We start from the raw sequence: 14809 nt of genomic DNA on the forward strand, positions 1-14809 counted from the left end.
TCTCCCTCAAAGAACCACTCAGAGTTATACAGGGAGAACATGCAATCATTGAGTGTCTTGCAACGGGTGTGCCACTCCCCATAATCTCATGGCAACGAAAATGTAAGTTTATGATTTTCTTTGAAATACAAGGTATTACATTTCATCTTTTAAGCACTGAAAGCTATATCATTTGCATTGTGATTACCAATATATGACAACCTGGTTTCATAGAAGAATTTTGCTGTTGCATTATGTTATGGCAGTGTTGTCATTGATCATGTTTTGTTTTTTAACTCTACTAAGCATGAGTTGGTTGTTTTGAATTGTTTGAATGTTGATAACTCTCACCACCGACATTGCATCATTGCCCTCACTTATGTCAGTACATTTGTCCCATCACCTCCTTCACCTCATTACTGCCCTTAGTAACTCAGAATTGTGGAGAGGTTTCAAGTCTTTTCCTTTTTTAGGAACCAGCATTGATGATTGTTTTGAAATATTAGGATGGTGATACTGTCATTTCCTAGCCCTATTACCACCCTCTCTGCATCACTGCCCTCTTTCCATCACTCCCTTCTCTCCATTACCCTCACTCCTTTACCAACCAAACTCCATTTCCACCTTCTGTATCACCACACTCACTTCATCACCTTTTCAGATAAACAGCTGTTGAAAAGAAATATGTTTAGACTATGTAAGTAGTTCTCCCTTAGTAGGCATGTAGCAAAACCAACCAGAAATAACACACTGGATATACATATTACAAATATTGTAGACCTTCTATGTGATTTCACTATCTCAGATGCTGTACTCTGATCCCAGCCAAATTAAAGCAAGAAGGTACTGGTACTGTTTTCACAGGACAAAGCACATGAATTCAACAAATTAAGTTTTAATTGTAAGTGGTTAACTTGAAGGGTTGTTTTGGCCTGTGCCAAAACAGTCGAGGAGTATTTTGAATGGATGGCCACAAAAGCACTCCAAATATGCAACAAACATATACCACTGAGAAGAAAGTGCAAAAGGTTGAGAACAAGGTAAGAGTTGCTACCTATATAGGAGGTGAAAATGAATTGCAAACTTTCTAAACAGCCCCAGCTTGCCTAGTAAAGAAAAGAAAACCTGTCAAATACAAGTAAGGAGTAAGATGTGGAGTGTACCGCTCAAATTTTTTTTCAAATACACGCAACATTTGAAACCTATGCCAAAGTTTCTGCCATGACCAGGTTAGGCTGGCTACCCTGTAACATATATCATTGTTGAATTTCTGAAATATGAAGTGATTTTGAAGAAATACAATAAACCCTCTATTTAACGGACTAATAGGAGGGAAGGGGTGTCTGATAATTCCAGAAGTCCATTAAATCGAATGTAACCTATTTCTTTGCCACATTTAACTTCACAGGCTCTCTTTTAACTACTTTTATCAGTGTAGGGTTTAGTTTGTGGTATGATAGTTGGGTGGTAGGCACCCAGCAGTGTGGTAATGCTCACCAGTCTTTTGGGGGCAGGAGTCAGACTGACATACAGGTGATGCCACCCTTCTCCTGCGAAAGGATACTTCTTAATAATGGAGTGAGGACGGACTACCTGCTTTCATTGCACCTCTTAGATGGAGCAATGAGTAGGATTCAAGCCTATGTGGGAAAATCCCAAGTTATTGCAAGGTTGCTCACTTTCTTCAGGAGATGGGGCACACCCAAGGAAATTGCCTCAGATGGGGGAACCAATCTAGATAGCGAGGAGATGGAAGCTTTCTACAAAAAATGGGGAATCATGGCCTGCATTTCCTCACCCCATTTTTCCCAGTCCAATGGATGAGCTGAAACAGCGGGAAAGGCAGCCAAATGGGTGTTGAGGGGCAACACCGATGTTGGAGATAGCCTGTGCAACAGGGAAGTGACTCAGGCTTTGCTCCAATATCTCAGCACCTCCCAAAGAGAGGGGGGGGAGGATAAACCACCCCGTACAGCTGGCAGCAGGAAGATAGTTGCAAGACAATGTCTCAGCACCCCACCAACATTATCTGATAAACCGGCAATGGAGTTATATCAGAGAGCCAGGCTCAGATGCAGGGTGGCCCAGCAGATGACACCTCTACACTGCCTCAGCTGTCTGTGGGCACTCCTGTCTGCATGCGTGATGTCACTTCGGAGGTGTGGGACAGGTTGGACATTGTTGTGGAGGTGAAGCCGTAAAGACAATATTCAGTGAAGCTGGACGGCAGTGGCCACCTGTCTTTGCGAAACTGACATCGCCTACGCCCCCTGGTTTTGCTGATCCCCATGACACCCATGGGTCAAGGGTGGCTTCATCCCCAGTTGTGGCAACACCCAGCCTCAGGTGGTGGTGCCCTCACTGTGTGAGACACCACCCTGCACACTTGCAAGTTTATGTTTGTGGTGGTTCCTGTGAAGAGTGAACACGCTAATTTGTTGTGTCATTTTTGTTCTGCTCACATGTAAAGGAAGTGTATTATTGCTGAGCAGTGATTTGTGTATATATTTGCCTTATGCCTTGTCAAATTTTGATTTCATTGTTTCTTTTTTTGTTGTTTTCTTGTGTTTAGTTTGTTTTTGTTGTTACAAAATGTCACATTTAGTTACCAAAATCTCTTGAGAGGTTTAGTTTGTGGTATGATAGTTGGGTTGTGGGCCCCCAGCAGTGTGTGAATGCTCACTGGGCAGTTGGAGGCAGGAGTCAGACTGAGATAGAGGTGATGCCTCCCCTTTCCTGTGAAAGGATACTGTTTTCATTGCACTTCTTACTATCACTTGATGTCATTTTGAGTTATAAGGATTGCAAAATTGTTTAATGAATTAAGTCATGATTCTGAAATACCAGAAACACTCAATATACAACCTGACCACATTGTAGCTTGAGGCAGACTGTCACTGAGACCAAAACAAAGCAAGTCTACCCCACGATACTTAAAACAAGTGTCATATGAAATGCACATGGTGCAGCATTATGAGATTTTCGATTCAATAAAAATTATTATTTATTGATGTACTGTATCATTATTTGTCCGTTAAGTCCAAAATCCGTTTTGTTGGGGTCCTTTAGATTAAGGGTTTTGCTGTATTGGAAAACAAAGTTTTTATTCATTGGAGTGCCAGTGCCAGTTCACCTAAAGAATATTTTGAACAGCTTGAGGGTTTACCTCTGGGAAAGATTTCTCTACTCCCTGGTCTTCAAAGCAATGTGACAGAAAAGAATTAGGAAAATTGGGGTGATATTGTATCTCCTAAGGTAAAGTTGTAAGAAATAGTACAGTTGTTTTAGAGAAATGTTAAACAAATTGAGTCTGCTGGCAGCACTCTTCTGCATGCAAACTACAAACTGGAATGCCTATAGAGCACAGGGCATGACACAGGTATCTTCAGCAGGTATTTTTTAGTAATTATGAATGTGAAGCCATCAAGGGAACAGGTATGATGGATATATTGATTAAGGTAACCATATGGGAAGAAGGTTTGTAAGATGAACTCATAGAGAGAAAAACTCAAGAGTGAGCAACCCCTCACTGCCCCATGGGTCACAGGTCAGGTGAAACATCTATAAATAGATGATGAGCCTGTGGTTCTAGATAGATGAACAAAGAGTAGAAATGAAGCAGACAATAATGGAAGAAATAGAACAAAGAAAGATATTTGATTCACTTTTGAGAAATAAAGGAGGGATATATGGAGGGTGAGAAACCAAACAAGAAACTAGAAGAAATATCTTTCTGTCTGTTTATATCTGTTGCATGTGTTCCCTTCAGGAACTCACTCAAGGGGATGGCCACAGCAAAAGAATCTCCAGAACTGATGAACTCCTGTGCTGCTTCTTGGTCTTTAGTGCCTCATGTTTAACCAGCCACTGATAGAGGACAGCTATAGCACAGTGATTTTGGACTTCCATACCCAATGTTCCTAAATATAAACTAGGCCATGTGAAGCATCTCATATAGACCATGGAAAGGTCTGTAGGGCCTGGTTGTGGATAGAGAGCAGTCGTTTTGGTGCATTACACTCGACAGCTAGAGAGTGGATATGAACAGAAGTGGCTATTCATCATTTCTTCCTGGCACAGACATGTGGAAACAGCAATCAATTATGGATATTTATTGTATGTTTGGATCATGGTGAAGTGCCTGAGGGTTAGCAGAATGCATGGATAGTACCATTATACAAAGGCAAAGGGGATAAAGGTGAGTCTTAAGACTGCACAGGCATAAGTTTGTTGAGTATTCCTGGGAAATTGTATGGGAGGATATTGACTGAGTGGATGAAGGCATATTACACACCATTAGATTGGGTAGGAGCAGTGTAATTTCAGAGGTGGTAGAGGATGTGTGGATCAGGGGTTTGTTTTGAAGAATATGTGTGAAAAATGCTTAGAGAAACAGATAGATTTGTATGTAGCATTTATGGTTCTGGAAGAGGCATATGATAGGGTTGATAGAGATGCCTTGTGGAAGGTCTTCAGAGTATGTGGTGTTGGAGGTAAGTTGCTAGAAGCAGTGAAAAGTTTTTTTTGAAGATATAAGTCATATGTGAGAGTAGGAAGAGATTAGAGTGATTGGTTCCCAGTGAAGGTCAGCCTGTGGCAGGAGTGTGTGATGTCCCCATAGTTGTTTAATTTGTTTATGGTTGGGGAGGTTAGGTAGTTAATGCAAGGGTTTTGGAGAGAGGGGTGAGTATGCAGTCTGTTGTGGATAGGGGGCTTGTTATACATCGATACATCTCTGGTGCGTGATTCAAGTGAGAAACTGCAGAAGTCGGTGACTGAGTTTGAAAAAGTGTGTGAAAGGAAAAAGTTGAGAGTAAATGTGAATAAGAGCAAGGTCATTAAGTTCAGTACAGTTGTGGGACAAGTTAATAGGGATGTAAGTTTGAATGGAGAAAAATTAGAGGTAGTGAAGTGTTTTAGATATCTGGGAGTGGACTTAGCAGCGGGTGGAACCATGGAAGATGAAGTGAGTCACAGGGTGGGAAGGAGGAGTCAAAGGTTGTGGGAGCAGTGAAGAATGTGTTAAAGGGAGAGAATGTTATCACGGAGAGCAGAATGGGAATGTTAGAAGGAATAGTAGTTCCAACAATATTACATGGTTGTGAGGCAAAAGCTATAGATAGGGTTGTATGGAGGAGGGTGGATGTGTTGGAAATGAAATGTTTGAGGACAGTATGTAGTGTGAGGTGCTTTAATCAAGTAAGTAATGAACGGGTAAGAGAGATGTGTGGAAATGGAAAGAGTATGGTTGAGACAGCAGAAGAGGGTGTGTTGAAATGGTTTGGACGTATTTAGAGGATGAGTGAGGAAAGATTGACAAAGAGGATATGGGTGTCAGAGGTAGAGGTAACAAGAAGAAGCAGGAGACCAAATTGGAGGTGGAAGGATGGAGTGAAAAAGTTTATGAGTGATCGGGGCCTGAACATACAGGAGGATGAGAGGCACGCAAGGAATAGAGTGAATTGGAACTCTGTAGTATCCTAGGGTTGACTTGGCAAGTCAATGGACTGAATTCAACAGGGTATGTGAAACATCTGGTGTAAACCATGGAAAGGTCTGTGGGGCCTGGATGTGGAAAGGGAGCTGTGGTTTTGGTGCATTACACATGACAGCTAGAGACTGAGTGTGAACGAATGTGGCCTTTTTTTGTATGTTTTATTGGCAATGCTGTTTCCTTGGGATTGGGTAGTGGCAGGAATGGATATACATATACATATATACACATGTATATATTCATACTTGCTTGCTTTCATCCATTTCTGTCACTACCCCGACCCACAGAAAGCAGCATCGTTACCTACCACTTCAGCAAGGTAGTGCCAGGAAAACAGACACGAGGCCAAATTTGTTCACACTCATTCTCTAGCTTCATGTGTAATGCACCGAAACCACAGCTTCCTATCCACATCTAGACCCCACAGATCTTTCCATGGTTTATCCCAGATGCTTCAAATGCCCTGGTTCAGTCCATTGACAACATGTCAGCCCCAATATACCACATGTTCCAATTACACACCTCTCAGCTTCCTGTGTGTTCACTGAAAATCTATTTCACTCCATCCCTCCACCTCCAATTTTGTCTCCCGCTTCTCCTTGTTCCCTCCATCTCTGACACACATATCCTCTTTGTTAATCTTTCCTCTCTCATTCTCTCCTTATGACCAAACCATTTCAACACATCCTCTTCTGCTCTCTCAACCACACTCTTTTCATTTCCACACATCTCTCTTACCATTTCATTACTTACTCAATCACACCACATATTGTCCTTAAACATTTCATTTCCAACACATTCACCCTCCTCCGCACAACCCTATCTGTAGCCTATGCCTCTCAATGATACAACCTTGTTGAAACTAATATTCCTTCAAAGATATCCATTTTTTGCTCTCCGAGATAATGTTCTCTCCTTCCACACATTCTTAATTGCTCCCAGAACCTATACTCCCTCCCCCACCCTGTGACTCACCTCCACTTCCATGGTACAATTTGCTGCTAAGTCCTCTCCCAGATGTCTAAAACACTTCACTTCTCCAATTTTTCTCCATCCAAACTTACATACCAATTAACTTGTCCCTCCACCCTACTGAACCTAATAACCTTGATCTTATTCACATTTACTCTCAACCTTCTCCTTTCACACACTTTTACCAAACTCATGCACCAACCTCTGCAGTTTTTTACTCGAATCAGCCACTAGAGCTGTATCATCGGCAAACAACAACTAACTCGCTTCCCAAGCCCTCTCATCCACAACAGACTGCATACTCGCCCCTCTCTACAAAACCCTTGCATTTACCTCCCTAACCACCCCATACATAAACTAAGTAAACAACCATGGGGATATCACACATCCCTGCCGCAGACTGACATTTACTGGGAACCATTCACTCTCCTCTCTTACATCCTTGGTAAAATCTTTTCATTACTTCTAGCAACTTGCCTCCCACACCATATACTCTTAAGACCTTCCACAAAGCTTCTCTATCCACCCTATCATATGCCTTTTCCAGATCCATAAATGCCACATACAAATACATCGTTTTTTCTAAGTATTTCTTATGTACATTCTTCAAAGCAAACTCCTGATCCACTCATCCTCTACCACTTCTGAAACCACACTGCTCTTCCCCAATCTGATGCTCTATATATGACTTTACGCTCACAATCAATACCCTACCATATAATTTCCTAGGAATACTCAACAAACTTATCCCTCTGTAGTTTGAGCACTTGCCTTTATCCCCTTTGCCTTTGCACGATGGCACTATGCATGCATTCCACCAATCCTCTGGCACTTCACCATGATCCATACATACATTGAATATCCTTACCAACCAATCAACAACACAATCACCCCCCTTTTTTTTTAATATATTCCACTGCAGTACCATCCCAGCCAACCGCCTTTCTGGAATTCATCTTCCACAAAGCTTTCACTGCCTCTTCTCTGTTAACAAACCATTCTCCCTGACCCTCACACTTCACACACCCCTACCAAAACACCCTATATCTGCCCCTCTATCATCAAACACATTCTTTAATCCTTCAAAGTACTCATTCCGTCTACTTCTCACTTTATCACTACTTGTTATTACTTCCCCACTTAACCCCTTCACCAATGTTCCCATTTGTTCTCTTATGCAAGATATTTTCCTTGTTCCAGAATAGCTTTTTATTCTCCTTGAAGTTTAATGATGCTCTCTCTCCCTAACTCTCATTTGCCCTCTTTTTCAACCCTTGCACCTTTCTCTTGACCTCCTGCCACTTTCTTTTATACGTATTCCAGTCATTTTCACTCCTTCCTTGCGAGTATCATCCAAATGCCTCTTTTCTCTTTCACTAACAACTTTACTTCTTCATCCCACCACTCAATACCCTTTCTAATCTGCCCACCTCCCACCTTTGTCATGCCATATGCATCTTTTGCACAAGCCATCACTTCTTCCCTAAATACATCCCATTCCTCACCCACTCCCCTCATTTTATTTTCTCTCACCTTATCCCATTCTACACATAATCTCTCCTGGTACTGCCTCACACGAGTCTCCTTTCCAAGTTTACTTAGTCTCACCACCCTCTTCTCCCCAACATTCTCTTTTCTTTTCTGAAAACCTCTACAAATCTTCACCTTTGCTTCTACAAGATAGTGATCAGATATCCCTCCAGCTGCCCATCTCAGCACATTAACATCCAAAAGTCTCTCTTTTACACACCTGTCAATTAACACGTAATCCAATAATGCCCTTTCACGATCTCTCCTCCTTGCATACGTGCACTTATGTATATCTCTCTTTTTAGACCAGGTATTTCTAATCACCAGTCCTTTCTCAGCACACAAATCCACAAGCTCTTCACGTTTTCCATTTACAACACTGAACACTGTATATTTATGTATAGATAAACAGATAGAGAGATAGATTGATATGTGGTGTGAGTTGGTTTGTTTAAGTAATGAAAGGGTAAGAGTAATGCGTGGTAATAGAAAGAGTGTGTTTGAGAGAGTAGAAGAGGGTGTGTTGAAATGGTTTGGACACATGAAGAGAATGAATGAGGAAAGATTGACAAAGAGGATATATGTGTCAGAGGTGGAGGGAATAAGAAAAAGCAGAAGACCAAATTGGAGGTGGAAGGATGGAGTGAAAAAGATTTTGAGCAATCAGGGCCTTAACATACAGGAGGGTGAAAGGCATGCAAGGAATAGAGTGAATTGGAATGATGTGTTATACCAGGATGGACGTGCTGTTAATGGATTGAACCAGGGCATGTGATGTATATTGCCATTGTATAAAGGCAAAGGGGATGAAGGTGAGTGTTCAAATTACAGAGGTATAAGTATGTTGAGTATTCCTGGGAAATTATATGGGAGGGTATTGATTGAGAGGGTGAAGGCATGTATGGAACATCAGATTGGGGAAGAGCAGTGTGGTTTCAGAAGTGGTAGAGGATATGTGGATCAAGTGTTTGCTTTGAAGAATGTATTTGAGAAATACATAGAAAAACAGATGGATTTATATGTAGCAATTATTGATCTGGAGAAGGCATATGATAGAGTTGATAGAGGTGCTTTGTGGAAGGTATTAAGAGTATATGGTGTGGGAGGTAAGTTGCTAGAAGCAGTGAAAAGTTTTTATCGAGGATGTAAGGCATGTGTATGAGCAGGAAGAGAGTAAAGTGATTGGTTCCCAGTGAATGTTGGTTTATGGCAAGGGTGCGTGACGCCTCCATGGTTGTTTGATTTGTTTATGGATGGGGTTGTTAGGGAGGTGAATGCAAGAGTTTTGGAGAGAGGGGCAAGTATGCAGTCTGTTATGGATGAGAGGGCTTGAGAAGTGAGTCAGTTGTTCGCTGATGATACAGCACTGGTGGCTGATTTGGGACAGAAACGGTAGAGGCTGGTGACTGAGTTTGGTAAAGTGTGCGAAAGGAGAAAGGTGAAAGTAAATGTGAATAAGAGCAAGATTATTAGGTTCAGTAGGGTTGAGGGACAATTCAGTTTGAATAGAGAAAAACTGGAGGAAGTGAAGTGTTTTAGATATCTGGAAGTGGATTTAGCAGTGGATGGAACCATGGATGCAGAAGTGAGTCACAGGTTGGGGGAGGGGGCGAAGGTTCTGGGAGCATTGAAGAATATGTGGAAGGTGAGAAGGTGGTTTAGAGAGCAGAAGAGGGTGTATTGCAATGGTTTGGTCACATGGAGAGAATGAGTGAGGAAAGATTGAAAAAGAGGATATATCTGTCAAGAGGTAGAGGGAATGAGGAGAAGTGGGAGACCATATTGGAGTTGGAAGGATGGAGTGAAAAAGATTTTGAGCAATTGGGGCCTAAACGTATGGGAGGGTGAAAGGCTTGCATGGAAGAGAGTGAATTGGAACGATGTGGTATACTGGGGTCATCATGCTGTCATTGGATTAAACCAGGGCTTTTGAAGCATCTAGGGTAAACCATGGAAATTTTTGTGGTGCCTGGATGTGGGAAGGGAGCTGTGGTTTCGGTGCATTACACATGACAGCTAGAGACTAAGTGTGAATTACCACTCATCTCTTGCACCCTTTCATTACTTACTCAATCAAACCACCTCACACCACATATTGTCCTCAAACATTTCATTTCCAACACATCCACCCTCCTCCGCACAACCCATTCCTCACAACCATACAACATTGCTGGAACCACTATTGCTTCAAACATACCCATTTGTGCTCTCTGAGATAACGTTCTCACCTTGCACACATTCTTCAACGCTCCCAGAACCTTTTTCCCCTTCCCCACCCTGTGACTCACTTCCGCTTCCATGGTTCCATCTGCTGCTAAATCCATTCCTAGATATCTAAAACTTTTCACTTCCTCCAGTTTTTCTCCATTCTAACTTAAATCCCAATTAACTTGTCCCTCAACCCTACTGAACCTAATAACCTTGCTCTTATTCACATTTACTCTCAGCTTTCTTCTTTCACACACTTTGCCAAACTCAGTCACCACCTTCTGCAGTTTCTCACCTGAATCAGCCACCAGCGTTGTATCATCAGTTAACAGTAAGTGACACTTCCCAAGCCCTCTCATGCACAACTGACTGCATACTTGCCCCTCTCTCCAAAACTCTTGCATTCACCTCCCTAACCACCCCATCAACAAACAAATTAAACAACCATGGAGATATCACGCACCCCTGCCGCAAACCGACATTCACTGGGAACCAATCACTTTCCTCTCTTCCTACTCGTACACATGCCTTACATCCTTGGTAAAAACTTTTCACTGCTTCTGGCAATTTACCTCCCACACCATTTACTCACATTACCTTCCACAAAGCATCTTGATCAACCCTATCATATGCCTTCTCCAGATCCATGAATGCTACATACAAATCCATCTGTTTTTCTAAGTATTTCTCACATACATCCTTCAAAGGAAACACCTGATCCACACATCCTCTACCACTTCTGAAATAGCTGAAACTCTAGGGCTGGCACTATGAAGTGTGCAAAGATGGACAAATTGTTTCTTTGACAGTGGTGGCATTGATATCCCTACACAGAGGAAACAACCTGGATGACCTCGTATCTTTTCCCAATGCACTCTGAAGATTATCCAATTTCAAGTAGACAAGAATCCATGTATTTCAGCATGATAGTTACAGGAAGACAATCTTGGGCTACTTGGTCATGTGTCTGTACATACTATTTGTAGCCTGCTTCATGATGACTTGAAGTTCAAGAAGTGTATGCCTTTCAAGAAACCGTTGCTGACAGACCACCGATGCAAGAATAGACTTGCATTTGCCAAGAAATATTTGCAATGGGATGACGAAAAGTGGAAGAAAGTTTTTGTTGTCGGATGAGGGTACATTGGATGTTACTGGCAGACATAGAGGCAAAGTGTGCTGGAGGCTAGGTAGTGACCAGTAAGACCCTAAGTACATTCAAGCAACTGTAAAATTTCCAGACTCACCAATGGTTCAGGGGCTTTTGGTTATAATGGCGTTGGAAGTCTTGTGTTTTTACCTCAAAATGTGACTCTGAATCAGAATTGATACCTGGAGCTGTTTTGTGATGAATTACTTGATTGTTTTGAGAAGACTGGTTGTGATATTTTCATTCAAGATGGTACACTGTGCCTAACTGCTAGATTAATACATGACTGGTTTGCATTTTGTGGTGTGCCATACATTTGGGACTAGCCAGGTAATTCACGTGACTTTAACTGTATTGAGAACTTTGTGGTCAATTATAAAGTCACAGTTGTATTGGCGGGATACATCCAGCATCCCTGAACTCCAGGATGCCATCCAGGATATATGGGACAACCTTGACCCTACATACCTTCAACATCTTGCAGCATCTGTTCCCAAGCACCTTCAGGATTGTATTAAGGCCAAGGGACATCATGTTTTATCTTGTTTATTGATATTTTATATGGTGTCACACTGTAAGTAAGGCACACCAGTTTTTCTGCTAGGATTGTATGTATGTGGGTGAAGTGATAACAGAGATGAAATTAGAACTAGGGAAAGGGGATGCAGAGATGGAGTGTGGTGGTAAGATATTGTGGCTAGTGTGCAAGCTTGTTTGCAGATTATAATGTGTTGTTGCTGAGAGCGAAGAGGAGTTGCAAGAGGTTGTAAGTGTGTGAGTGATGTGTGTAAGTATTTTAACTTTCTAAAAGGGGAAACAGAAGGAGTCGTGCGGGGAGTGCTCATCCTCCTCGAAGGCTAAGACTGGGGTGTCTAAATGTGTGTGGATGTGACCAAGATGAGAAAAAAGGAGAGATAGGTAGTATGTTTGGGGAAAGGAACCTGGATGTTTTGGCTCTGAGTGAAACAAAGCTTAAGGGTAAAGGGGAAGAGTGGTTTGGGAATGTCTTGGGAGTAAAGTCAGGGGTTTGTTAGAGGACAAGAGCAAGGGAAGGAGTAGCACTACTCCTGAAACAGGAGTTGTGGGAGTATGTGATAGAGTGTAAGAATGTAAACTCTAGATTGATATGGGTAAAACTGAAAGTGGATGGAGAGAGATGGGTGATTATTGGTGCATATGCACCTGGGCATGAGAAGAAAGATCATGAGAGGCAAGTGTTTTGGGAGCAGCTGAGTGAGTGTGTTAGTAGTTTTGATGCACGAGACCGGGTTATTGGGATGGGTGATTTGAATGCAAAGTGAGTAATGTGGCAGTTAAGGGAATAATTGGTGTACATGGGCTGTTCAGTGTTGTAAATGGAAATAGTGAAGAGCTTGTAGATTTATGTGCTGAGAAAGGACTGGTGATTGGGAATACCTTGTTTAAAAAGAGAGGTATACATAAGTATACGTATGTAAGTAGGAGAGATGGCCAGAGAGCATTATTGGATTACGTGTTAATTGATAGGCATGCGAAAGAGAGACTTTTGAATGTTAATGTGCTGAGGGGTGCAACTGGAGGGATGTCTGATCATTATCTTGTGGAGGCGAAGGTGAAGATTTGTAGAGGTTTTCAGAAAAGAAGAGAGAATGTTGGGGTGAAGAGAGTTGTGAGAGTAAGTGAGCTTGGGAAGGAGACTTGTGTGAGGAAGTACCAGGAGAGACTGAGTACAGAATGGAAAAAGGTGAGAAGAAAGGACGTACGGGGAGTGGGGGAGGAATGGGATGTGTTTAGGGAAGCAATGATGGCTTGCGCAAAAGATGCTTGTGGCATGAGAAGCGTGGGAGGTGGGCAGATTAGAAAGGGTAGTGAGTGGTGGGATGAAGAAGTAAGGTTATTAGTGAAAGAGAAGAGAGAGGTATTTGGACAATTTTTGCAGGGAAATAATGCAAATGAGTGGGAGATGTATAGAAGAAATAGGCAGGAGGTCAAGAGAAAGGTGCAAGAGGTGAAAAAAGAAAGGTGCAAGAGGTGAAAAAGGGCAAATGAGGGTTGGGATTAGAGAGAATCATTAAATTTTAGGGAGAACAAAAAGATGTTTTGGAAGGAGGTAAATATAATGTGTAAGACAAGGGAACAAATGGGAACATCAGTGAAGGGGGCTAATGGAGAGGTGATAACAAGTAGTGGTGATGTGAGAAGGAGATAGAGTGAGTATTTTGAAGGTTTGTTGAATGTGTTTGATGATAGAGTGGCGGATGTAGGGTGTTTTGGTTGAGATTGTGTGCAAAGTGAGAGGGTTAGGGAGAATGATTTGGTAAGCAGAGAAGAGGTAGTAAATGCTTTGCGGAAGATGAAAGCCGGCAAGGCAGCGGGTTTGCATGGTATTGCAGTGGAATTTATTAAAAAAGGAGGTGACTGTATTGTTGACTGATTGATAAGGTTATTTAATGTATGTATGACTCATGGTGAGGTGCCTGAGGATTGGCGGAATGTGTGCATAGTGCCATTGTACAAAGGCAAAGGGGATAAAAGTGAGTGCTCAAATTATAGAGGTATAAGTTTGTTGAGTATTCCTGGTAAATTATATGGGATGGCATTGATTGAGAGGGTGAAGACATGTACAGAGCATCAGATTGGGGAAGAGCAGTGTGGTTTCAGAAGTGATAGAGGATGTGTGGATCAGGTGTTTGCATTGAAGAATGTATGTGAGAAATACTTAGAAAAGCAAATGGATTTGTATGTAGCATTTATGGATCTGGAGAAGGCATATGATAGAGATGCTCTGTGGAAGGTATTAAGAATATATGGTGTGGGAGGCAAGTTATTAGAAGCAGTGAAAAGTTTTTATCAAGGATGTAAGGTATGTGTACATTTAGGAAGAGAGGAAAGAGATTGCTTCTCAGTGAATGTTGGTTTGCGGCATGGGTGCATGATGTCTCCATGGTTGTTTAATTTGCTTATGGATGGGGTTGTTAGGGAGGTGAATGCAAGAGTTGGAAAGATGGTCAAGTATGCAGTCTGTTGTGGATGAGGGAGCTTGGGAAGTGAGTCAGTTGTTGTTCACTGATGATACAGCACTGGTGGCTAATTCGGATGAGAAACAGAAGCTGGTGACCGAGTTTGGTAAAGTGTGTGAAAGAAGAAAGTTTAGAGTAAATGTGAATAAGAGCAAGGTAATTAGGTACAGTAGGGTTGAGGGACAAGTTAACTGGGAGGTAAGTTTGAATGGAGAAAAGCTGGAGGAAGTGAAGTGTTTTAGATATCTGGGAGTGGATTTAGCAGCAGATGGAACCATGGAAGCAGAAGTGAATCATAGGGTGGGGGAGGGGGCGAAAGTTCTGGGAGCATTGAAAAAATGTGTGGAAATCGAGAACGTTGTCTTGTAAAACAAAAAGGGGTATGTTTGAAAGAATGGTGGTTCCAACATTGTTATATGGTTGCGAGGCTTGGGTTATAGATAGAGTTGTGCGGAGGAGGGTAGATGTGCTGGAAAT

At 42.0% G+C, this 14809-nt stretch overlaps 1 protein-coding gene across 1 annotated transcript in view; it reads left to right on the forward strand.

Moving 5' to 3' along the window:
• Window positions 1–14809, forward strand: part of LOC139764751 (protogenin-like) — a 1310239-nt gene that overhangs the window by 427032 nt on the left and 868398 nt on the right. The window contains exon 10 of the mRNA XM_071691615.1: window positions 6–102. Within this exon, the coding sequence (XP_071547716.1) occupies window positions 6–102 (97 nt within the window). The remainder of the gene's footprint in view (window positions 1–5; window positions 103–14809) is intronic.

The sequence above is a fragment of the Panulirus ornatus genome, chromosome 51, assembly GCF_036320965.1.
Source record: "Panulirus ornatus isolate Po-2019 chromosome 51, ASM3632096v1, whole genome shotgun sequence".
Taxonomy (NCBI): Eukaryota; Metazoa; Arthropoda; class Malacostraca; order Decapoda; family Palinuridae; genus Panulirus; species Panulirus ornatus.